The sequence below is a fragment of the Pan paniscus genome, chromosome 8, assembly GCF_029289425.2.
Source record: "Pan paniscus chromosome 8, NHGRI_mPanPan1-v2.0_pri, whole genome shotgun sequence".
NCBI classification, from domain to species: domain Eukaryota; kingdom Metazoa; phylum Chordata; class Mammalia; order Primates; family Hominidae; genus Pan; species Pan paniscus.
In genome coordinates, this window is record NC_073257.2 from 126,999,575 (window position 1) to 127,023,925 (window position 24,351).

The following is a 24,351-nucleotide window of genomic DNA, read 5'->3' on the forward strand; positions in this document are numbered from 1 at the left end:
CTGCTCTGGCCTCCCAAAGTGCCAGGATTACAGGCGAGAGCCACTGCACCTGGCTGAACATTTTTCATTGACTACATTTTTAGAAAACAATGATACATACATATGTCCTGTTAATAGATTTTGAAAGTTACATTTTATTTGTACAAATTAGATATGATGGCTTATCAATCTTTCACCCTGATGATATAAGGATTTATAGCAAAATTATCTATAAACAGATTTCTAATAAAATACCCTATCTCAAGTTTCTTCACTCTGTGCTTTGTATATTATATAATAAATATTATGTATTTATTCACTCTGTGCTTTGTATATTTTAATTTGAAAAATATTTCATATTCATTTTCAGTCCAAATGCAGTGTTAAGATTAAGATTCAATCATTTTGCTACAGAATGTAGCTGGGATCATATGTATGTTTATGATGGAGATTCAATATATGCACCTTTAATAGCTGTACTTAGGTGAGTAATTATATTCAATCAGTTGCAGAAAAGTGACTGTGTAATTGCTTCTTTAAATATATATTGATATGTACTGCAAAATAAATTTAGTAAAGATATTGATAGTTACATTTCACAGATGATTATAATACTTTGTTATGTGCTGTAACTGTCAATTTAGGTAATAATTATGTAAATATTGATATAACATAAATAAGTACTATATTGGAAATATAGATTTCTTTCTAAATATTTTTTATTCTCATTGTATTTAGTTTATTCTTTTAAAGTGCCTCGAATATGTTTTCAGAACTATCTGGATATATTAGCGTGAGTTCTAGCTGACAGATAAATAGACAAGTTTTGTTTTTTAATAGTTGTTTTTTTATTTTAGTGAAATGGTAAAATTTTAAATTCTGCATAAAAGGGTTAAGTTATGCTTTGTGCAATGATTAATAAAGATGGAGTTTCTACCAATTGTCAAAATGTGAGAGTTTTATTTGTTTCAAAATATTTTATTGTTAGTTGTAAGGTAGATTATTAATTTTAAAATTATAGCATTGTATCAATTTAAAAATCTTTTCTTATGTATGTTTAGATTATTATAAAAAGTTTCGTGAATAGGAGAAAATCTATTAGACACAGAAAAAATTATGAACATGTATAGATTTTGTATATAATTTAACATGATTGTTGATAAGTTACTCATTATATTATTTACTTTTGCTATTTATACAATATCTGTTATATGTTCTGTCATTGTTGGAAATTTAAGTACGGATAAAAGCTTATTGGTCCCTTCAAAATATTTTCTTTCCAATTTTTCTTTTTATTATTCATGTGGCAAATATTCTATTTCATTCTATTCTAATACATTTTATTTTATTCTATTTTATCAGGAATGTGAATTATTATTTTGGACAAAAATGTAATGACTTGTATTTCCTTAGGAGCTTAGGTACTTATTCTATGATATTGCTATTGCTTACATTTTTGAGTCGTTTGAACATTAGAAAAAGGATAGCCATAAGCAGCCCTTCATCTAAGGACAATAGAGAGAAAATGGAGTGGAGCCTTGCAAATAATTAGGTTGTAAGACAATTTATTGTAACGATTAAATTTGATCCTCAGTTCATACATTTATTCTTAGCAATTTAAACATCACTTTGGTATCTTAACTATTTTTATGATACCGTTGACTGACCATCATTTAGATGTGTGCCTGTTCATTTGTTTATCTAGTAATTCTAATTACTTTGTATTAATACTCATCCATTAGCATTCTTACCAACATTTTCTTGTTATTAAAGGAAGATAATTAGCAGGTGAGATTTAGTATATGGCTGTGAAGATGGAATTAGTGATTTCTCATTAGCAAGTGTTCTTGTTAGCCCTCCTAAGGGAAGTGGAAAACTCACGTTTATTGATATTGAATATCCACTTGATGTTAAGCACTAGGCTAGGCAGTTTAAATGTCATCTAATCCTCACAAAGATCTTGTTGGGGGAGTACTAAGTACTATTATCCCCATTTTACAGTTGAGAAAATTGACATTCAGAGAAGTTATTTGCTTCTAATAGATGGTAGAGCTAGGATTAGGACTTGAATCTCAATCTCCTGATTTAAAAGCATATGCTGTTTGTACTTCATCTTGCTAAGAATTCAGAATCTAATATGTTTGAATTATTTCAATTGTATAAATATTTATTACTCAACATTTAATTACAGAGACTGTGTCACAGGCTTAGAGTACATAGTAAGGAAGAAGGCATAGGCTATCGCAGTGACTTTAGACACCAACTACCTGCAGTTGGGCTAGAACAGATTTCCTAGGTTAAGAGCACAGTCCTCTACAACAAGGGTCTCCTCTCCACCCCAGATCCCCGTACCAGTCCATGGCCTGTTAGCAACAGGGCTACACAGTAGGAAGTGAGTGGCGGGCAAGTGAGCAAAGCTTCATCTTTATTTACAGCTGCTCCCCATTGCTTGCATTACTGCCTGAGCTCCGCCTTCTGTCAGATCAGCAGCGGCATTAGATTCTCATAGGAGTACAGACCCTACTGTGAACTGTGCATGTGAGGGATCTAGGTTGCTCATTCCTTATGAGGTTCTAATGCCTGATGGTCTGTCACTGTCTCCCATCAGCCCCAGATGGGACCATCTAGTTGCAGGAAATCAAGTTCAGGGCTTCCACTGATTCTACATTATGGCGGGTTGTATAATTATTTCATTACATATTACAATGTAATAATAATAGAAATAAAGTGCATAATAAATGTAATATGCTTGAGTCATCCCAAAATCATCCTCCCCCGGTCTGTGGAAATTTTGTCTTCCATGAAACTGGTCTCTGGTTCCAAAAAGGTTGGGGACTGCTGCTCTATAACACTGCTGTCATTTCAGACACTAGCTGCAAGCTTGGTGCTCCCCACCTACTCTGACCATCTGGCTACATATTTAGGGGTTCCTACTCTCTCCTAAAAGTTTGACAATTCACTAGAATTATCATAGAACTCAGGAAAGTTCTACACTTATGACTATAGTTTTATCACGAAGGATAGAAATCAGAGCCAGCCAAATAAAGGGATGCATAGAGTGAGGTCTGGGAGGATCATAAATGCAAAGCTTCTGGGTCCTCGGAATGTGTTACCCACCCAGCACATCAACATGTATCACCAACAGGGAAGCTCATCTGAGCTTCAGGTGTCCAGAGTTTTATTGAAGTTTCATTATGTAGCCATGAGTGATTGAATCATTGGCCATGAGGCTGAACTCAAATCTCCAGCACCTCCCATCCCCTTCTCTCTCGGGAAGTTAGGCTAATACCATATGGCCCCAACATTTTAATCACATGGTTAGTGTTTCTGGAGTGGCCATCCCCTATTCTGAATTATATCTTTAGCTTAAATTAATTAGGGGCCCACCATGAGTCACCTCATTGGCATAAATTTTCAGGGCTCACCATGAATAGGAAGACACTCCCATCACTCAGGAAATTTCAAGAATTTAGAGGTTATGTCCCAAGAACTGGGGACAAAAGCCAGCCAAATTCTTTAGTATGCAGTAGTCATGCATTAGTGGGGGTATGTTAACAGATTTTTCACACAGCCTAGTTAGTGTTACAATCAGGTTATGAAGGAGTTCTATATAATTTCAAAATAAATAACTAATCCTTCATGTTGACTTTCATCGTGAGTAAAAGTATGAAGTATGGGGGTCAGATAGGACATTCTAGAGAGAGAAAAGCATATATACAAAGGTATATATAGACACATTAAAGAGCATTATATTTTAGGGCAATAGTTGAAAGTTTTGAGTAACTTGATTGTAGGAACTGTGAAGGATACGTAGGAGTCACATTACCCCAAAACAGCAATCAGTGACATTTACTTAGTGCTCATTTTGTGCCAATGTACAGGAGTTCTTTATATGCATTAGTTTATTTAATCCTCAAAATAACCTTTAGGTAGGTATTAATATTGCAATTTTACAAATGCAGAATTGAGACACAGAGATTTTCTGTGAGTGGCCTGAAGGTTGCCTAGCTGGTAAGTCAGAATATGAATCAAGGTTATGTAATTATAGGTCCTAATCCCTTAATCACTGTAATATTGCTTTCTTGTACACCACACTAAAGAAGTTGGGCTTTTATTCTGTAGGCAAGAGTTTTTAGAATGTGGAGAATGGATTGGAATGGAGAAGTGTTATTTATTTATTTTTTTTACTGTGTGCTGGACAATTGTGTGTTGGACGTTGTTGTTTGGAAAATCATATATAGTAATAATTTGAGGCCTAGAAAGATTATATTCTTGCAGAGACTACCTGGGGACACTAGCAATCCATATTCAACTCAATCCAAACTCAGATACTGAGGTGATTCATAGCTCAGCTGCAGTGCAGTCCTTTGGAGGGCCTAACTTCAGGTAGTTTGCTTTCACTTCCAACCATTGGAGTCCCAGTTCAACGTGAAGGCCTTGTGTTTCACTTTTTCTTTCCTTCATTCTGTAAAACCCCTGAAATTACCACCGAGTTTTTTTTAGCCCTTCAAATCTTACCTCCAGCCTTGAAATCAGCAAATGCCAATAGGGTAAATGACCTCAATGCCTGGGCAGGCCTTCAAGCTGATTTTTTTGTTTTTATATAATTTGTCATTTTACTAGATGTCAGGTGGTCCGAATTTCCTGGTGTATTATACAGTAAGTGGAAACTCTCTTTTATTTATTGTTTTTAAAATACTTGTAAACAAAAAACCAAACAGATCTATTGTTTTTTGTTTGTTTGTTTTTTTGAGACGGAGTCTCGCTCTGTCACCAGGCTGGAGTGCAGTGGTGCGATCTCGGCTCACTGCAACCTCCACCTCCCAGGTTCAAGCGATTCTCCTGCCTCAGCCTCCCGAGTAGCTGAGACTACAGGCATGCACCACCGTGCCCACCTGATTTTTCTGTATTTTTAGTAGAAATGGGGTTTCACTGTGTTGGCCAGGATGTTCCTGATCTCTTGACCTCGTTATCCGCCCGCCTCCACCTTCCAAAGTACTGGGATTATAGGCATGAGCCACTGCGCCTGGCCCAGACCTATTCTTTTTATCTCTTTCAGAGAGCTCTCAGAGACTAGCTGTATCTATTATAAAGACCTATTTTTAGTAATACTCACCTTTATATAATTTTATTACAATGAACAATATGTATGTATAACTTAAGACTGGTGTCATAGGGTTTGTATTATTTTGAGAGTCTCATTTTAAAATCATTTGTTGCTTCACAAACATAACCTAGTAGATGTAATAATAATTACTAAAGCGTTAAATCAAGAGTTGATTACTTTTTAACTTGTTTGCATTTGAGAGTGTATTTTCTAAATCAATTATTTGACTATAATATTTCATTTATGTGTCAAATATGATTTGAATGGGGGAATTCAGTTCTTAGTGGTACCTAAACATAATTTTAACTGTTTAAAGGAATTGACTTTGTCAAGTTATATAATTTGTTTGTTAGCAGCTTCTTTTCTTTCACCAATTGCATGTTTTCATAGATTTAGAGAGGTTAGAATATATAACTAAATGAAGATAGGTAATTTTCCTCATGAACAAGTATCCTTAAAAAGAAGTACAACTTACCAGTTTAAAACTATTTTGTACATTTATATCTCCCCCACCCCAAGTTTTTGTTTGTGTGCTTATGGGCTTATGTGAGCAATATTCTGTCTTGGAATAGTTATATATTAATGCAATTTGCATAGATATGCAAAATTAGAAAAACATTAAAGTCTATATATTTAAATTTTCTGAGGTAAATATTTTAAATCACCTAGATAAATGTATTGGAAATGTACAGCTATAACTAGAATGTAATTGTAATTGCTTAACTGATGTAGAGTGTCTTCCAGCTTCATCGGATTTTTAAACCAATCAGAATAAGTAAAGGTACAGGGTTTTATTAGAGTAGCAAGGTGACTTTAAGTGAAGTTTTATATGAATTAAGTGGAAGACTACCCTGTAGTATTATGACAGGATGGATAGCAGGACAAAAAGGAGAAATGAGACATTGCCTTACAAATAGTGATAAGAAAAAAAATGGGGTACAGTGGCATGAGAGTAGATTTTAGTGTATTGGCAGCAGTAGTAGAACTAGTTTAGTGAGAAATGGATAGGGACTTCTTTTAGATTTATTCTCCTTTTAGTTGCCCATTCTGACGTACAAGCATTACTGATCCTAGTAAGAATATTTCTGAGTAAATTTTATGTGCTTAACAGTCTTATGTATATCTATACATACAATATTCAGTTTTGTTCTCTTTTAGTGGTTTGATAGTCCCTGAAATAAGGGGCAATGAAACTGTGCCTGAAGTTGTTACTACATCTGGCTATGCACTGTTACATTTTTTTAGTGATGCTGCATATAATCTAACTGGTTTCAACATTTTCTATTCGTAAGTATTTTTAAAAAATTCCTTCTTTTAATGATTCTTGTAATTTAATGTAAAAGAGTTTTTTTTTGTTTATTTTTATTAATGTCTTATATACCAGAAGCAGGCTACTGTGTTAAATTTCAAGTTAGTAGGCAGGATCCCTTCTTAAGTGACATAAAATCTTAATAATATGCCACAAAATGTGATCTAAACCTATAAGTTTGGTTGAAAATTAATTATGAAATTGACAATTGTTTTTTGGCAAGTGATTAAGTAAACAAGTACTAGTGTAGCTTTACTGGTAGCAACAGATGTGGTGAGACTGCAGGGAGTTGTGAACTGCCTTTCAGTGCTCTAAGGTATATCACTTGTAATTTGAAGAGGATTATGGGAGCTAAGTTTTTGTAGTCTCTATTGCAGAGACTGTACTGAATGCTATGCATACATTATGTCATTTAATTACCTTCAATTCTGTCAAGTGGGTATATTTCCCATTGACACATGAGGAAATTGTGGCTTAAGAGTTAAGTGGCTATACCACTGTCTCCTCTAAAATAAGAAAAGTAATATTCATTGAGAATCTATTTTATGCCTGATACTTTATATACATTTTTATATCTAGAAGACTGAGGGTGAAGTAATGAGAGATGCTTTCACAGGAATGGCTAGAGAGGAAGTCTATATATTATTTTTTTCTTCAGAATGTAGAAATTGGTAACCAGAGAATTTTTCACCAGAAATATTATAAATATCCTTGAATCAGCAATTTATTATGGAATTTATTTATCCTACAATGTATCCAAGTATGTATGCAAGGGAGAACAAATATATAGTAGAATATAATCACATGGTGGCTCACGCCTGTAATCCCAGCACTTTGGGAGGCCGAGGCGGGCAGATCACGAGGTCAGGAGATCAAGACCGTCTTGGCTAACACGGTGAAACCCTGTCTCTACTAAAAATACAAAAAAATTAGCCAGGCATGGTGGCGGGCGCCTGTAGTCCCAGCTACTCGGGAGGCTGAGGCAGGAGAATGGTGTGAACCTGGGAGGCGGAGCTTTCAGTGAGCCGAGATCGCACCACTGCATTCCAGCCTGGGCGACAGAGCGAGACTGTCTCAAAAAAAAAAAAAAAAAAAGAGTCTTAAAGCTAAGTATGATAAACATCCCTTTTCTTCAATAAGAGTGTATGGGTGATAGCATGCTCTTTTATATTATACAACCAAGTTATATCTTGACTTCTCATATAGTTTTGAATTTTCATGAATTTAATTTTTTTCTGTAAAATATACAATCAAAACATTGAGTACTTAAGTCTTTACAAAACATTTTGCCTGGAACCGTACAGATCCTGCAGATGTTGAGCATGTAGTCGTTAGACATTTGGAGTCTTGGTATCAAAGTAAATCTGTTGAATAAACTAAGACCAACTGCAAATAAATACTAACAATTTCATAAGAGTAAGAGGGTACAGAGTAAAGAATTAAAACTACATTGTGAAATTCTGTTACATTTATAAGCACATAGGACACAGTATAAAAATTATAAAGTTTATGATGTATCAACCAAAATTCTTTTTCAATTACCTTGAATCTGAATATATATGAATTATATTTTACAGAATCAATTCTTGTCCTAACAATTGCTCTGGTCATGGGAAGTGTACAACTAGTGTCTCTGTTCCAAGTCAAGTATATTGTGAATGTGATAAATACTGGAAGGGTGAAGCTTGTGATATTCCTTACTGTAAAGCCAATTGCGGCAGTCCAGATCACGGTTACTGTGACCTGACTGGAGAAAAATTATGTGTCTGCAATGATAGTTGGCAAGGTAAGCATGTGTGGTGTGATGGCTTTTGAAACATTGATTCATATATGTAATAGATTAATACAAATTCCACACATTTGTTTCGTTATAGTTTGCACACCCAAGCCTCATATACTTTTATTTTTAGAATGTTCAGATTAATAATAAACTTCTTAATAATTTTTTTGTCACAAATAGAATTAATTGGCAAAGATTTTGTCTCCATACTACTTTGAAGATCAAATGAAGTTATATATGAAACTGAATTGTTAGGTGTGTGATAATTATGGTCTTCTGTAATTTGTTGTTGAATCTCCCCAAAATTCAGTGACTTCACTGAATTTAATGTAGTGCATTCAAATTTGATTTATAAGGGTAATATAAATAGTATACTACAAAAATAAATGTTCAAAGGGACTGCAGTGTATGAAACTTATTTCTTAGGAAAGGCTGACATCTTGTGGCCATTTTAAAAAGAACTAGACTATTTTAAAAAGTATTTTAGCTGCCTATTGCAGAAGTCAGATACCTAGGAAAGAATTTCTAAGTAATTTTTATAAATATCTATCATCAAAGATTAAGTTTAGACTACAGTGAAGAATGTTGGCTTATTTATCTGTATATAAAATAATAAATATTGTCATTATGAAATTAAGAGATATGCTTATACATACACCTACCCACCTAGAGCTTACTTTTTGCTAGTTACATTTACCTATGAAGAGCTTCCTTTGTGCCAACATATTAATCTTGTTGAAATAGGGAAATTTGACTCAATAATTACATAACCTGAAGTACTTGATTATATGTTATTATAATACAGTGTAATAAATAGTAGCAATAGTTCCCAAGTTAAAAACCAAAGAGAACATACTCTTCATGAAGTTGTATTCATTATTCCTGAGATGACCTTTTCAAAAAAGTGTTGTTGGGTATGTTGAGTACTTACTTAGAGGAATTATTTTAGGCTTTGTGTAAATTATGCCTGTCTTAAGCTCATGTTAGCTCATTAAAAAATATTAGGTATGTCAACTGCACAAAAGATCTATGATTTCTTATTAAATCGAATTTGGTTACCAATTGCAATTATGACAGATGCAAATTTCTAAATGTTCTGTAATTACAGGGACATGTATTTTAAGTGACTCTTTTAATCGTTTATGACTTTTCTTCCCCCCAAAAGTGCCTTGAGATGTAATTTTATTTTCATTTCTGTCGTGAAACTAAAATAACTGTCTTTTCTATAGAGACAGTGGTGTATCCGTATTATATTTAATTTAAGGCCTGAGAAATAGAAATATAGCTCATATACACAGTATTTTTCAAACTGGTCTTCAATTGCTATTAGTCTCCACCTCATTTCAGCAGTCTTAAAAGCAAATGAGGAATACATTTGTATAACATTCTCTGTGAACAACTCTGCCCCTTTTCTGTTTTTTACTTACTTTCATTAGTCCTTCTTTGAAATGCTTTATTTTGTGTAAGTCTTGTAATATAGATCTGATTCAAAGTATTAAGAATTTTTTTCTGGCCTTTGTTTTTTGGCCTTTTCGTATCCTATTATTCTCATCAGTAATGTCCCAAATCATAAGAATTCCTGAATCTAATATGTCTATAAGCAAATGGAAATGAGGAAGCAAATACTGGGTATGTTCACTTTTAAAGCAAAGTTATATTATCAGTAGTCTAAGAACTACTTGTCTGTGTGTGTGTGTGTGTGTGTATGCATATATACACATATATTTATAACTACATATATATTTTATATGGAGAATAGTGTGAAAGTGCTTTGTAAATTATAAAATGCAGAAATAAGACAATTTTATACCATTTTCTTAATAATTAAGGAAATGATTTCTGAATTGGTATGTTTGAAAGAGGGCTTGTAAATGAGATAATATGGTGTTTTCAAGACAAATTATGTGCAGACTGGTTACTTTGTGCCTCAAACCTGATCCTGATTCTGTATTTAAGGAAGCATAGCTCCAAAGAAGGTAGGGTTGTGAGCAAACTCATTTAGGGGAAAATGATGTTTTTATTTCAGATATATATAGAATGGGAAGGAATCAGTGAGGTAAGAAGAGGAGATAGATTTGCTTCTAGGACAAATGGGGAATGATCAAAGAATGAGAGACGTGTGAAAATGCGGACTGCCGAGGCAATCTTTATGAGGTTCAAAATCTGATAGTTTTATACAAGGTGTTATTTGGAACTGGATTATTTAGGTTAGAGTAACAGATTGTTGTTACCTCCATTATATTTTATCCTTTGTTGTTGCTTGACTACTTATTCTGTTTGGCTCTATGCCTAATGTATATTTTTTAAAAATGAGTGTTACCCTCTAGAAACTTGGGTTTTATTAAGATAACACAGAGGAAAAACCTAGCTTTATATTAAGTCCTTTTTTATTTTTATTTTTATTATACTTTAAGTTCTAGGGCACATGTGCACAACGTGCAGGTTTGTTACATATGTATACATGTGCCATGTTGGGGTGCTGCACCCATTAACACGTCACTTACATTAGGTGTATCTCCTAATTCTATCCCTCCCCCCTCCCCACACCCCACAACAGGCCCCAGTGTGTGATGTTCCCCTTCCTGTGTCCAAGTGTTCTCATTGTTCAATTCCCACCTATAAGTGAGAACACACGGTGTTTGGTTTTTTGTCCTTGCGATAGTTTGCTGAGAATGATGGTTTCCAGCTTCATCCATGTCCCTACAAAGGACATGAACTCATCATTTTTTATGGCTGTATAGTATTCCATGGTGTATTTGTGCCACATTTTCTTAATCCAGTCTATCATTGATGGACATTTGGGTTGGTTCCAAGTCTTCGCTATTGTGAATAGTGCCGCAATAAACATATGTGTGCATGTGTCTTTATAGCAGCATGATTTATAATCCTTTGGGTATATACCCAGTAATGGGATGGCTGGGTCAAATGGTATTTCTAGTTCTAGATCCTTGAGGAATCCCACACTGTCTTCCACAATGGTTGAACTAGTTTACAGTCCCACCAACAGTGTAAAAGTGTTCCTATTTCTCCACATTCTCTCCAGCACCTGTTGTTTCCTGACTTTTTAATGATCGCCATTCTAACTGGTGTGAGATGGTATCTCATTGTGGTTTTGATTTGCATTTCTCTGATGGCCAGTGATGATGAGCATTTTTTCATGTGTCTGTTGGCTGCATAAATGTCTTCTTTTGCGAAGTGTCTGTTCATATCCCTCGCCCACTTTTTGATGGGGTTGTTTGATTTTTTCCTGTAAATTTGTTGGAGTTCTTTGTAGATTCTGGATATTAGCCCTTTGTCAGATGAGCAGATTGCAAAAATTTTCTCCCATTCTGTAGGTTGCATTTTCACTCTGATGGTAGTTTCTTTTGCTGTGCAGAAGTTCTTTAGTTTAATTAGATCCCATTTGTCAATTTTGGCTTTTGTTGCCATTGCTTTTGGTGTTTTAGACATGAAGTCCTTGCCCATGCCTATGTCCTGAATGGTATTGCCTAGGTTTTCTTCTAGGGTTTTTATGGTTTTCAGTCCAACATTTAAGTCTTTAATTCATCTTGAATTATTTTTTGTATAAGGTGTAAGGAAGAGATCCAGTTTCAGCCTTCTACATATGGCTAGCCAGTTTTACCAGAACCATTTATTAAATAGGGAATCTTTTCCCCATTTCTTGTTTTTGTCAGGTTTGTCAAAGATCAGATGGTTGTAGATGTGTGGTATTATTTCTGAGGGCTCTGTTCTGTTCCATTGGTCTATATCTCTGTTTTGATACCAGTACCATGCTGTTTTGGTTACTATAGCCTTGTAATATAGTTTGAAGTCGGGTAGCAAATGGAAAACAAAAAAAGCCTGAGGTTGCAGTCCTAGTCTCTGATAAAACAGACTTTCAACCAACAAAGATCAAAAGAGACAAAGAAGGCCATTACTTAATGGTAAAGGGATCAATTGAACAAGAAGAGCTGACTATCCTAAATATATATGCACCCAATACAGGAGCACCCAGATTCATAAAGCAAGTCATTAGAGGCCCACAAAGAGACTTAGACTCCCACACAATAATAATGGGAGACTTTAACACCCCACTGTCAATATTAGACAGATCAACGAGACAGAAGGTTAACAGCGATATCCAGGAATTGAACTCAGCTCTGCACCAAGCGGACCTAATAGACATCTACAGAACTCTCCACCCCAAATGACAGAATATACATTCTTCTCAGCACCACATCGCACTTATTCCAAAATTGACCACATAGTTGGAAGTAAAGCACTCCTCAGCAAATGTGAAAGAACAGAAGTTATAACAAGCTGTCTCTCAGACCACAGTGCAATCAAACTAGAACTCAGGATTAAGAAACTCACTCAAAACCGCTCAACTACATGGAAACTGAACAACTTGCTCCTGAATGACTACTGGGTACATAACGAAATGAAGGCAGAAATAAAGATGTTCTTTGAAACCAATGAGAACAAAGACACAGAATCTCTGGGACACATTTAAAGCATTGTGTAGACGGAAATTTATAGCACTAAATGCCCACAACAGAAAGCAGGAAAGATCTAAAATTGACACCCTAACATCACAATTAAAAGAACTAGAGAAGCAAGAGCAAAAACATTCAAAAGCTAGCAGAAGGCAAGAAATAACTAAGATCAGAGCAGAACTGAAGGAGATAGAGACACAAAACCCTTCAAAAAATCAGTGAATCCATGAGCTGGTTTTTTGAAAAGATCAACAAAATTGATAGACCATTAGCAAGACTAATAAAGAAGAAAAGAGAGAAGAATCAAATAGATGCAATAAAAAATGATAAAGGGGATATCACCACAGATCCCACAGAGATACAAACAACCATCAGAGAATACTATAAACACCTCTATGCAAATGAACTAGAAAATCTAGAAGAAATGGATAATTTCTCGACACGTACACCCTCCCAAGACTAACCAGGAAGAAGTTGAATCTCTGAATAGACCTATAACAGGCTCTGAAATTGTGGCAATAATTAATAGCTTACCAACCAAAAAATGTCCAGGACCAGACGGATTCACAGCTGAATTCTACCAGAGGTACAAGGAGGAGCTGGTACCATTCCTTCTGAAACTATTTCAATCAATAGAAAAAGAGGGAATCCTCCCTAACTCATTTTATGAGGCCAGCATCATCCTGATACCAAAGCCTGGCAGAGACACAACAAAAAAAGAGAATTTTAGACCAATATCTCTGATGAACATCAATGCAAAAATCCTCAATAAAATCCTGGCAACACATCCAATCCAGCAACACATCAAAAAGCTTATCCACCATGATCAAGTGGGCTTCATCCCTGAGATGCAAGGCTAGTTCAACATATGCAAATCAATAAACGTAATCCAGCATATAAACAGAACCAAAGACAAAAACCACATGATTATCTCAATAGATGCAGAAAAGGCCTTTGACAAAATTCAACAGCCCTTCATGCTAAAAACTCTCAATAAATTCGGTATTGATGGGATGTATCTCAAAATCATAAGAGGTATTTATGACAAACCCACAGCCAATATCATACCGAATGGGCAAAAACTGGAAGCATTCCCTTTGAAAATGGGCACAAGACAGGGATGCCCTCTCTCACCAGTCCTATTCAACATAGTGTTGGAAGTTCTGGCCAGGGCAATCAGGCAGGAGAAAGAAATAGAAGGTATTCAATTAGGAAAAGAGGAAGTCAAATTGTCCCTGTTTGCAGATGACATGATTGTATATTTAGAAAACCCCATCATCTCAGCCCAAAATCTCCTTAAGCTGATAAGCAACTTCAGCAAAGTCTCAGGATACAAAATCATGTGCAAAAATCACAAGCATTGTTATACACCAATAACATTCAAACAGAGAGGCAAATCATGAGTGAACTCCCATTCACAATTGCTTCAAAGAGAATAAAATACCTAGGAATCCAACTTACAAGGGATGTGAAGGACCTCTTCAAGGAGAACTACAAACCACTGCTCAACGAAATAAAAGAGGACACAAACAAATGGAAGAACATTCTATGCTCATGGATAGGAAGAATCAATATTGTGAAAATGGCCATACTGCCCAAGGTAATTTATAGATCAGTGCCATCCCCATCAAGCTACCAATGAGTTTCTTCACAGAATTGGAAAAAACTACTTTAAAGTTCATATGGAACCAAAAAGGGCCTGCATTGCCAAGTCAATCCTAAGCCAAAAGAACAAAGCTGGAGGCATCACGCTACCTGACTTCAAAGTATGTTAAGTCTTGAGTTCCTTCCTAACATTTCTCTTTTGCTTAACCTACCTGGTCTTGTGTGTCATTTTTTTTTCTTTGGTTTTTCTTTCTCTTGGAGATAGATTCTCACTCTGTGGCTCAGGCTAGAGTGCAGTGGCATGATCGCAGCTCTTTGCAGCGTTGACCTTCCATGCTGAAATGATCCTCCCACCTCAGCCTCCTGAGTAGCTGGCACCACAGGTTGCACACCACCATTCCCAGCTAATTAAATTGTTTTTTTTTTTAGAGATGAGATCTTTCTATGTTGCTCAGGCTGGTCTCAAACTCCTGGGCTCCAGTGATCCTCCCACCTTGGCCTTTAGAGTAGCTGGGACTACTTGAGGGCACACAAGTTTGTTGTATAATATTTAATTTTGTCATAAAGTATAGTTGTCAAAGATAATGATATATACATATTAAATATATGACTAAAAGTATAGGGACCTGTGTAGACTCATCTGCTTCTATGACAGTAAAATAAAAAAAATAGACTTCATAGTTTGAGGTTCACAGGAAAATTGAGCAGAAGGTACAGAGAATTCCCATTTACCTCCTGCCCCAATGCATACACAGCTTCTCTCATTATCAATATCTCCCACCAGAGTGTATATTCATTACAGTTCATGAGCTCACACTGACAAATCATTATCAACCAAAGTGATAGTTTACATTAGGGTTCACTGTCAGTGTTGGACATTCCTGTGGGTTTGGACAAATGTATCATTACATGTATCCACCATTATAGTATCAACAGAATAGTTTTTTTAACCTAAAAATCTCCTATGCTCTGCCTATTCATTCTTTCCTCCCCCTACCCCTGCCAACCACTGATCTTTTTACTGTCTCCACAATTTTGCCTTTTCCCAAATATCATATGGTTGTAATCATACAGTATGTAGCTTTTTATGATTGGCCTTTTTGACTTGACAAGATATGTTTAAGTTTCCTCCATGTCTTTTTATGGCTTGATAGCTAATTCCTTTTCAGCACTGAATAATATTCCATTGTATGGATGTACCACAGTTTGTTTATCCATTCACCTACTGAAGGACATCTTGGTTGCTTCTGTAAAATTTGTTTAAATTTTAGTAAGTCACCTGAGGGAAAAAGGCAACTTTGAAAAGAACTGATCCCTTAAAATGGCTTCCAAACATTGGGATAGAAGAGCAATTTTTATAACACATGAAAAGCAAGATATAAGAAATTGAATTCATGTTCATGTGTAAAGAACACAATAGAACAGTAATTTTCAAAGTAGATTCCAAAGTATGATGTTCCTCCCACCAGCTCCCTTCCGAGTAGCTGCATGTTTCTCTGTTTTATATAACTTTTAAAAAATCTGAGGAGGCTGAGGCAGGAGAATCACTTGAACCCAGGAGGTGGAGGTTGTGAGCCAAGATCGCACCATTGCACTCCAGCCTGGGCAACAAGAATGAAAATCCGTCTCAAAAAAAAATCTGAATGATGGGAGGTCTTTGGTTGAAAGCAACAGAAACAATCTGGCTTACTTGAGCAGAAAAGTCAGTTATTGGAAAGTATGCAGAGACAGAGACTGCTGTCTCCCAGCATTCATTATAGAATTGTCATTGTAATAGAATTCTCATTTAGCTCAGCACATGGCCTTCCATCTACATACCAAATTTCTCATGCTGCCTTGCAGCTAGTTTGGCTATGTTACTGTATTAGTCTGTTTTATGCTGTTGATAAAGACATACCCAAGACTGGGCAATTTACAAAAGAAAGAGATTTAATGGACTTACAATTCCACATGTCTGGGGGGGCCTCACAATCATGGCACAAGGTGGAAGGCATGTCTCACATGGCAGCAGACAAGATAAGAGAGCTTGTACAGGGAAGCTCCCCCTTTTTAAAACCATCAGATCTTGTGAGTCTTATTTGCTATCATGAGAATAGCATGGGAAAGACCTGCCCCCATGATTCAGTTACCTCCTACTGGGTCCTGCCCACAACACATGGGAATTCAAGATGAGATTTGGGTGGGGACACAGCCAAACCATATCATTCTGCCACTGGCCCCTCCCAAATCTCATGTCCTCACATTTCAAAACCAATGATGCCTTCCCAACAGTCCCCCGAAGTCATAACTCATTTCAGCATTAACTCTAAAGTCCTAAGTCTCATCTGAGACAAGGCAAGTCCCTTCTGCCTGTGAGCCTGTAAAATCAAAAGCAAGTTAGTTACTTCCTAGATAACAATCAGGGTACAGCTACTGGGTAAATACAGCCATTCCAAATGGGAGAAATTGGCAAAGCGAAGGGGCTACAGGCCTCATGCAAGTCTGAAATCCAGCAGTGCAGTCAAACCTTAAAGCTCCAAAATGATCTCCTTTGACTTCAGGTCTCACATCTGGGTCACGCTGATGCAAGAGGTGGGCTCCCATGGTCTTGGGCAGCTCTGCTCCTGTGGCTTTGCAGGGTTTAGTCCCACCTCCCACTTGCTTTCAGGGGCTGGCATTGAGTGTCTGTGGCTTTTCCAGGCACATGGTGCAAGCTGTTGGTGGATCTACCATTACTGGGGTCTTGAGGACAGTGGCCCTCTTCTCACAGCTCCACTAGGTGGTGCCCCAGTAGGGACTCTGTGTGGGGGTCCAACCCTACGTTTCCCTTCTGCACTGCCCTAGCAGAGGTTCTCCATGAGGGCTCTGCCCCTGCAGCAGACTTCTGCCTGGGCATCCAGGCATTTTCATACATCCTCTGAAATCTAGGTGAAGGTTCCCAAACCTCAATTTTTGACTTGCATGTACCTGAAGGCTCAACACCACATGGAAGCTGCCAAGGCCTGGGGCTTCCACCCTCTGAAGCAACATCCAGAACTGTACCTTGGCCCTTTTTAGCCATGGCTGGAGTGGCTGGAATACAGGGTACCAAGTCCCTAGGCTGTACAGAGCAGGGGGGCCCTGGGCCTGAGCCATGAAGCCATCTTTTCCTCATAGGCCTCTGGGCCTGTGATGGGAGGGGCTGCTGTGAAGACCACTGACATGCCCTGGAGACATTTTCCCCATTGTCTTGGTGATTAACATTCAGCTCTTCATTACTTATGCAAATTTATGCAGCCAGCTTTCTCCTTATAAAATGGGATTTTCTTTTCTATGGCATTGTCAGGCTGCACATTTTCCAAACTTTTATGCTGTGTGTCCCTTTTAAAACTGAATGCCTTTAACAGAATCCAAGTCATATCTTGAATGCTTTGCTGCTTAGAAATTTCTTCCACCAGATACCCTAAATCATCTTTCTCAAGTTCAAAGCTCCACAAATCTCTAGGGCAGGGGCAAAATGCCACGAATCTCTTTGCTAAAACAAAACAAGAGTCACCTTTGTTCCATTTCCCAACAAGTTCCTCCTCATCTCCATCTGAGACCACCTCAGCCTGGATTTCATTGTCCATATGATTATCAGCATTTTTGTCAAAGTCATTCGACAAGTCTCTAGGGAGTCCACACTTTCCCACATTTTTCTGTCTTCTTCTGAGCCTTTCAAAGCCTTTCAACCTCTGCCTGTTATGCAGTTCCAAAGTCACTTCTACATTTTCGGGTATCTTTTCAGCCGCGCTCCACTCTACTGGTACCAATTTACTGTATTAGTCTGTTTTCACACTGCTGATAAAGACATACCTGAGACCAGGCAATTTACAAAACAAAGAGATTTAATGGACTTACAGTTCCACATGGTTGCGGAGGCCTCACAATCATGGTGGAAGGTGGAAGGCATGTCTCACATGGCGGCAGACAACAGAAAAAAGATTGTGCAGGGAAACTCCCCTTTTTACAACCATCAGATCTTGTGAGACTTACTTGCTATCAAGAGAAGAGCACAGGAAAGACCTACCCCCATGTTTCAGTTACCTCCTACTGGGTCCCTTCCATAACGTGGGAATTCAAGATGAGATTTGGGTGAGGACACAACCAAACCATATCAGTTACTAAGTTTAGATTGGTAGGATGTGAGTAGAAAATCTGTATGCAAATATTAGATCATTCAGATATTTTCATATGGCTGATAAATGGCAACAACTATAATAAGTAGCACTGGCCCATTCATCTCTAGAATGTTCATTAGAGAGAAATAAGCTTTTCCCTTATTTTAGCAACTTATTTTGCTTCACTCAACCTGTTCTCTGAATAATACAAAAGGATATTGAGTAGCTCACAAGAGAAATGAGAAGACTGGATAAACTATTGTTGGAAAGAGGCCAGATACAAATAAAGGGTAGCCTACAGCAAAGATGAAGCCAATGGAAAGTTTGAGTAGGATATTCCTGTCATTGCCACAGGATCCTGGGTTACTACCACTGGCACCCTTTCAGTAGGTACTGCATGCTACAGGAATGGAGAGAAAGAATTGTAAATTGTCTTTACATCTTTGCATCACTTATTAAGACTGAGTCCTGCTTAATAGTATCTGCTTGGCTAAACCTAGGTCTTGTCCATACCGTGGCTGCCTAGAGATATGAAATAGGGAATTTAACTTTTCTGTTATATGTAGTGAAAGAGGTTCTCTTTCTGAACAAAATCCACACAATAAAGGATTCTCCCAAACACAGGAAAGGGGATTCAAATGATTGAGATTCCCAAACAAATAAAAAATTCAAATAATATATTTTTAACTATAGATTGTTACCATAATTAACAAGGAATGGGCTAATTTGTTCTCTCATGTCTACTCAGAGAAACTTTGTAATGTGGACTAGATGTAGGGGTAGACAGGTTAAGAGACAAACCAGCAAGCTTCAGCATACAATTTTTTCTTAATGTATTACAACAGATTTTTTTTCCTATTCTACAGAGAACAGTGAAAAACAGGTCACCATCATTTATATGTAAGAGAGTTGCTTAACTGTTATCAAATTGTTCCTGTTCCTTTTCTATTCCAGAATGTCCTGCTCAATCCTATTCCTCGATTCTTTTAAATGTCTTCAGGACATTTTTATGTTTTTAGTATTCCTTTTTAATTCAATTCAGCTACAGTTCTCATATAAGGATTGAAGTTGGCTGTTTTAAACTCTTAAATTATTGATTGAAATACAGTATCTGGAAATGTAAATCATGTAATTTAATAGTTTCGTTGCGTAGTGCCTCTGATCTTTATTTAAAGTCACACTTTATTGTAACTTACTCCAGTTTCTCAGATGCTCTTTGTCCTTCACTATCTCAAGACCTTTCTTAATTCCAAAATTCTTCCTAGAAAACCCTTACCCCATTCATATTCTAAGTCCAGGTCAGATCCCCCTGTAATATGCTGTCATAGGACCCTATCTTTTAAATTTATATCATTTATCCCTGTTTATAATTATGTGCTTGTATGATTCTTTGATTATCTTTCCCAGTGGAATATAAACTCCAAGAAGTTAAGAATGATTATGTTTTGATCATCTTTGGGTTTCCAGAACCTAATATAGTGCATGGCATGTACTAGCCACTTGCATTTGTTGTTGCTATTGAATGAATGAATTAGAAATGTATTAGTTTACTAGTATAGTGATATGTAGACATTCAACTAGAGATGTTTTATAAGATTATTACTCTAATAAACTATGTTATTTACTTCCTGTATAATTACTTCTGAACATTGAGAGAAGCAATTGAATTTGAACATTTTTTAAAATGTTATTTTATCAAGCATTGGTTCTTGGAATCTTGGTCTTATTTTGTTTCAATCCTTTGGTTTTAGATTTTAACATTTGCCATTGGGTGGCAGTATTGACTACCAGAAAACTCACTTAAACTCTGGCATTCAAGTTGTAGAAACTTGGTAGTTTTGTTTGACTTAGAAAAATGTAAAAACTTTCAACTCAAACTCATGAATATTTTATCTGAAGTATTTTATCTGGGTTAGTCATATAACATATAAGGACATATTTAGTTATTTTAGGATAGTATACACATGAGATTATAGGTTGCCTTGAAGAAATTCATAAAGTAGCTTACATTTTCCTTTAGAAATATAATAATAATGAACACGGTCAATCTATTTCTTCTCTTCTAACTTTGAGGAGGGAGAAGTGACAGGTAATGCGTTTAATTCCGTTAAATTCTTCCCACTTAGCAAAAACAGCAGATCTGACTTTTTTGTGAGAGCTAATAAAACTAAATTTTTACTCTTAACCTACTAAGAAAGTTGACTGTTTGAAAATAAAAGCAGCATTAAAATGTATATATGACAGCCCTTTTTCATGAATTCATTTATTTATCTTTTTCATTTATTAATGTAACAGTTTCTTTTTTTGAGCTTCTATTAAGTGCTAGAGACTGCTCTAGGTCCTTGGGATACATCATGGAACAAAGAAGACAAAGATCCTTGTGGAACTTACATTCAAGCTAGGAGAGACAGACCCTAAATAATAAATATACATTATATAGTATGTTAGAAGGTGATAAGTACAATGGAAAATTAAAGTAGAACAGAGAAAGAGGAATAGAAAGATCTGGGGGTTACATTTAAAATATGATGATATGCTTAGGTTTTATGGAGAAGATGACATGTGAGAAAAGACTTTAAGCAAGCGAGAGAGTTCAACCATATAGATATCTAGGGGAAGAACATTCTAGGCAGAGACTTGTCAGTTCAAAGACCCTAAGGCAAGAGCAAGCCAGGTGTGCATAAGGACCAGTAAAAAGGCCATTGTGGCTGGAATTGAATTACTGATGGGGAGATTAGTCAGATATGAACTCAGAAGTTACACAACAAGGGAGATGGTTAGGGATGTGGAATTAAGGGGTTGCTGGAGGGGATGGAGATTCGTGAAGGATGGAGCTATATCAGCTAAATATTCTTAGCTTTGTAGACCATTGTGAGGATTTTGACTCTTACCCTAAGTGAAATGAGGGAGCCATTGAAGGATTTTGAGCAGCATATTAATATTATATGGCTTAGTTTTATAAAGCTCCTATTGGTTTCCACCTGAGAATAGACTGTAGTAGCAGTATACCAGTTCAGAGGCTACTGCTATAATCTAGGTGAGAGATGATTATGATGGTAGCTTGGACAGGTTGGTAGCTATGGAGGTGGTGACAATGGCTTGAATACTGAATGTGATTTTAATGCAGGATTAATAGGATTTGCTGATGGTCTAGATGTGGGGGGTGAGGGAAAGAAGAGTCAAAGATGACTAAGGTTTTTGGTTTGAGCAAATGGAAAGACAAGAGTTGTCATCAACTAATATGAGGAAGATTTTAGGAAGAATATTTGGTTATGGTATGCCAAGTTAGAGATATCTTTGAGATATTCAAAAGGAGATAGTGAGGAGGCAGTTGGATATATGGGTCTGGAAATTGATGGAGAGAGATCTGTACTGTAGATATAAATTTGGAGGTGTTGGCTTAAATATTAAATTGGAAACCATTGATGAAATTGGATGAGATTACCAGGAAAGTTAGCATAGAGAGAGAGAGAATCGAACCAAAGACTGAACTGTGGGTCACAACAAAATTCAGAGTATCCTGTGCTAGGCATATAAATTCCTTTCTTAGATAAGCTTGCCTTATGTTGAACTATTTATAACCACTTATTTTGTTGCCTCTGACTTTATAAGATTTTGTTGCCTCTGACTGCGTAGGACAATGTAAAATGAACAAATCCTGCTCTCGATATAGCTAATTCTACGTTTGTCATTTTCAGCTGATCAGAACCAAGGTCTTAAATCTTTCTTGGGATTTCTTTTTTTATAGTGTGTATTGCCCTGTCCATACTCTTAACATGGTTTATCAATTTTCTTCAAAGCATAATGTCTTAGCTCAGGCTGCTATAACAAAATACCACAGATTAGGTCGCTTAAACAATAGGCATTTATTTCTCACAGTTCTGGAGACTGGAAGTCCAATACCAGGGTGCTATCATGGTGAGGGCCACCTTCCTGGCCCTCTCACTCTGCCACATAAAGAAAAAACAAGATGACTGCCTTTTTGTTCTATCCTTATATGACAGAGAGAAGGGGAGGAGGAGAGAGCGAGAGCAAGAGAGAGCCAGAGAGAGAGAGAGGGAGAGAGAACGCACGTGAGAGTGCGAACTTGTGAGAGCTGGAGAGAGTGAGCAAGCTCTCTGGTCTCTCCTTGTAAGGCACTGATCTCACCATGAGGACCCTACCCTGATAACCTTATCTAAATCTAATTACCTGTCCAGAGCCCTACCTACTAATACTATCACGTTGGGAGTTAGGGTTTCAACATATAAATTTTGAAGGGACACAGGCATTCAGTCAATAATATGAGAATTTTTTTTCTTTTTCTTTTTTTTTTTTTTTGAGACAGAGTCTTCCACTGCCGCCTGGGCTGGAGTGCAGTGGGCTATCTTGGCTCACTGCAACCTCCGCCTCCCAGTTTCAAGTGATTCTCCTGCCTCAGCCTCCCAAGTAGCTGGATTACAGGTGCCCACCACCACGGCCAGCTAAGTTTTTGTATTTTTTTTTTTGAGACGGAGTCTCATGCTGTCGCCCAGGCTGGAGTGCAGTGGCGCGATCTCGGCACACTGCAAGCTCCGCCTCCTGGGTTTACGCTATTCACCTGCCTCAGCCTCCGGAGTAGCTGGGACTGCAGGCGCCTGCCACCATGCCCGTCTAATTTTTTGTATTTTTTAGTAGAGACGGGGTTTCATGGGGTCTCACCGTGTTAGCCAGGATGGTCTCGACCTCCTGACCTCGTGATCCGCCTGCCTCAGCCTCCCAAAGTGCTGGGATTACAGGCTTGAGCCACTGCGCCCGGCCAATTTTTTGTATTTTTACTAGAGACGGCGTTTCACTACTTTGGCCAGGCTGGTCTCAAAACTCCTGACCTCGTGGTCTGCCCGCCTTAGCCGCCCAAAGTGCTAGGATTACAGGCGTGAGCCACCGTGCCTGGGCCATGAAAATTCTTAGCATGAATATTTCTTAATGTTATTTCAATTTATGGAGGAACTATTCTCTATTCACAATTAAACTTATCTTGGGAAAGTCAATTAACTATCTGGTTATAAATTTCATTATTTATACAAAGAGATTATTTGCCCTTGTCTGAGTCTTGGGATGATAACTTGATCAAAGTGAATTGAAATAGTGTCTTGCTGTTTATGCTTGACTGGCTGATAATACAGTAGCAGTTTCCTTTTTAGTAAGTAGACATTTTGTAATAGTTTGATTTAGTAAAATCTTCTGTTTGCAATGAGGTTCAGTACATTTTATTAATAAAAAAATTGAATTTGTGATTAATATTTATATATTAGGCAACTATTTACATATTCTGTGAGCATTATACATGCACCAGTCTAATAAAATGGGCAGTTTAACTTTTGTACCTAGAAGAAATTTTGACATACATGCTTTCATTATTTTATAATTTATTATTTTAGATGTTTTTGGAATATGATTTTGACAGTTACGATTATTCAAAAATCTGGTCTTTAAAATTTTTGAAGTTAGTCTTTTCTAAGCATACATATTTTGATAATACCAGGAGTTTTCAAAATGTGTGTTGCAAGGGTTATATAAGGAGATGGGTTGGGGTAGGATGGAAGATAAGTGACTCTTCCTTTTCTGCCTCAACCATAGTGTTATCACTTTGCAATATTTTACATATTGAGATTCCTTGTAAAACTTTGTTTTAAGCCTTCTGCAGCCCAAAAAGAGTAAATTGGAAACCATTGATCTTTAAACAAGAGGGCAATTTGTTTCCATGCCACAATAGCATCATTGACCGAAACTGTAAGAGCCAAGTATTCTTGGAACAGATCTAGTATAATGATTACCACTCACACAATTCATTGTCTTATAAAATTAACAGATTGTCAGAATAGTTGTGGATATTTAAAATAGACAAAAGTTAATACCTGGCCTTTGGAGATTGATTTTATGGGTCTAGAACATGTGTAGAATACTTTGGATACTGTAACAAAATCAAATTTTTAAAATGATGTTAGAAGAGAGAACAC

General features: G+C 36.8%; 1 protein-coding gene across 6 annotated transcripts in view; it reads left to right on the forward strand.

Moving 5' to 3' along the window:
- The window catches only part of ATRNL1 (attractin like 1), an 857,023-nt gene that overhangs the window by 31,799 nt on the left and 800,873 nt on the right, over window positions 1-24,351 (forward strand). For all 6 annotated transcript variants that reach the window (XR_008619833.3, XM_034931565.3, XM_034931566.4 and 3 more), the window contains exons 3-5: window positions 350-463; window positions 6,245-6,373; window positions 7,973-8,181. Coding sequence is in view for 5 of the 6 variants with exons in the window: in XM_034931566.4 (XP_034787457.1) it covers window positions 350-463; window positions 6,245-6,373; window positions 7,973-8,181 (452 nt within the window). In the remaining variant the exon portion in view is untranslated. The remainder of the gene's footprint in view (window positions 1-349; window positions 464-6,244; window positions 6,374-7,972; window positions 8,182-24,351) is intronic.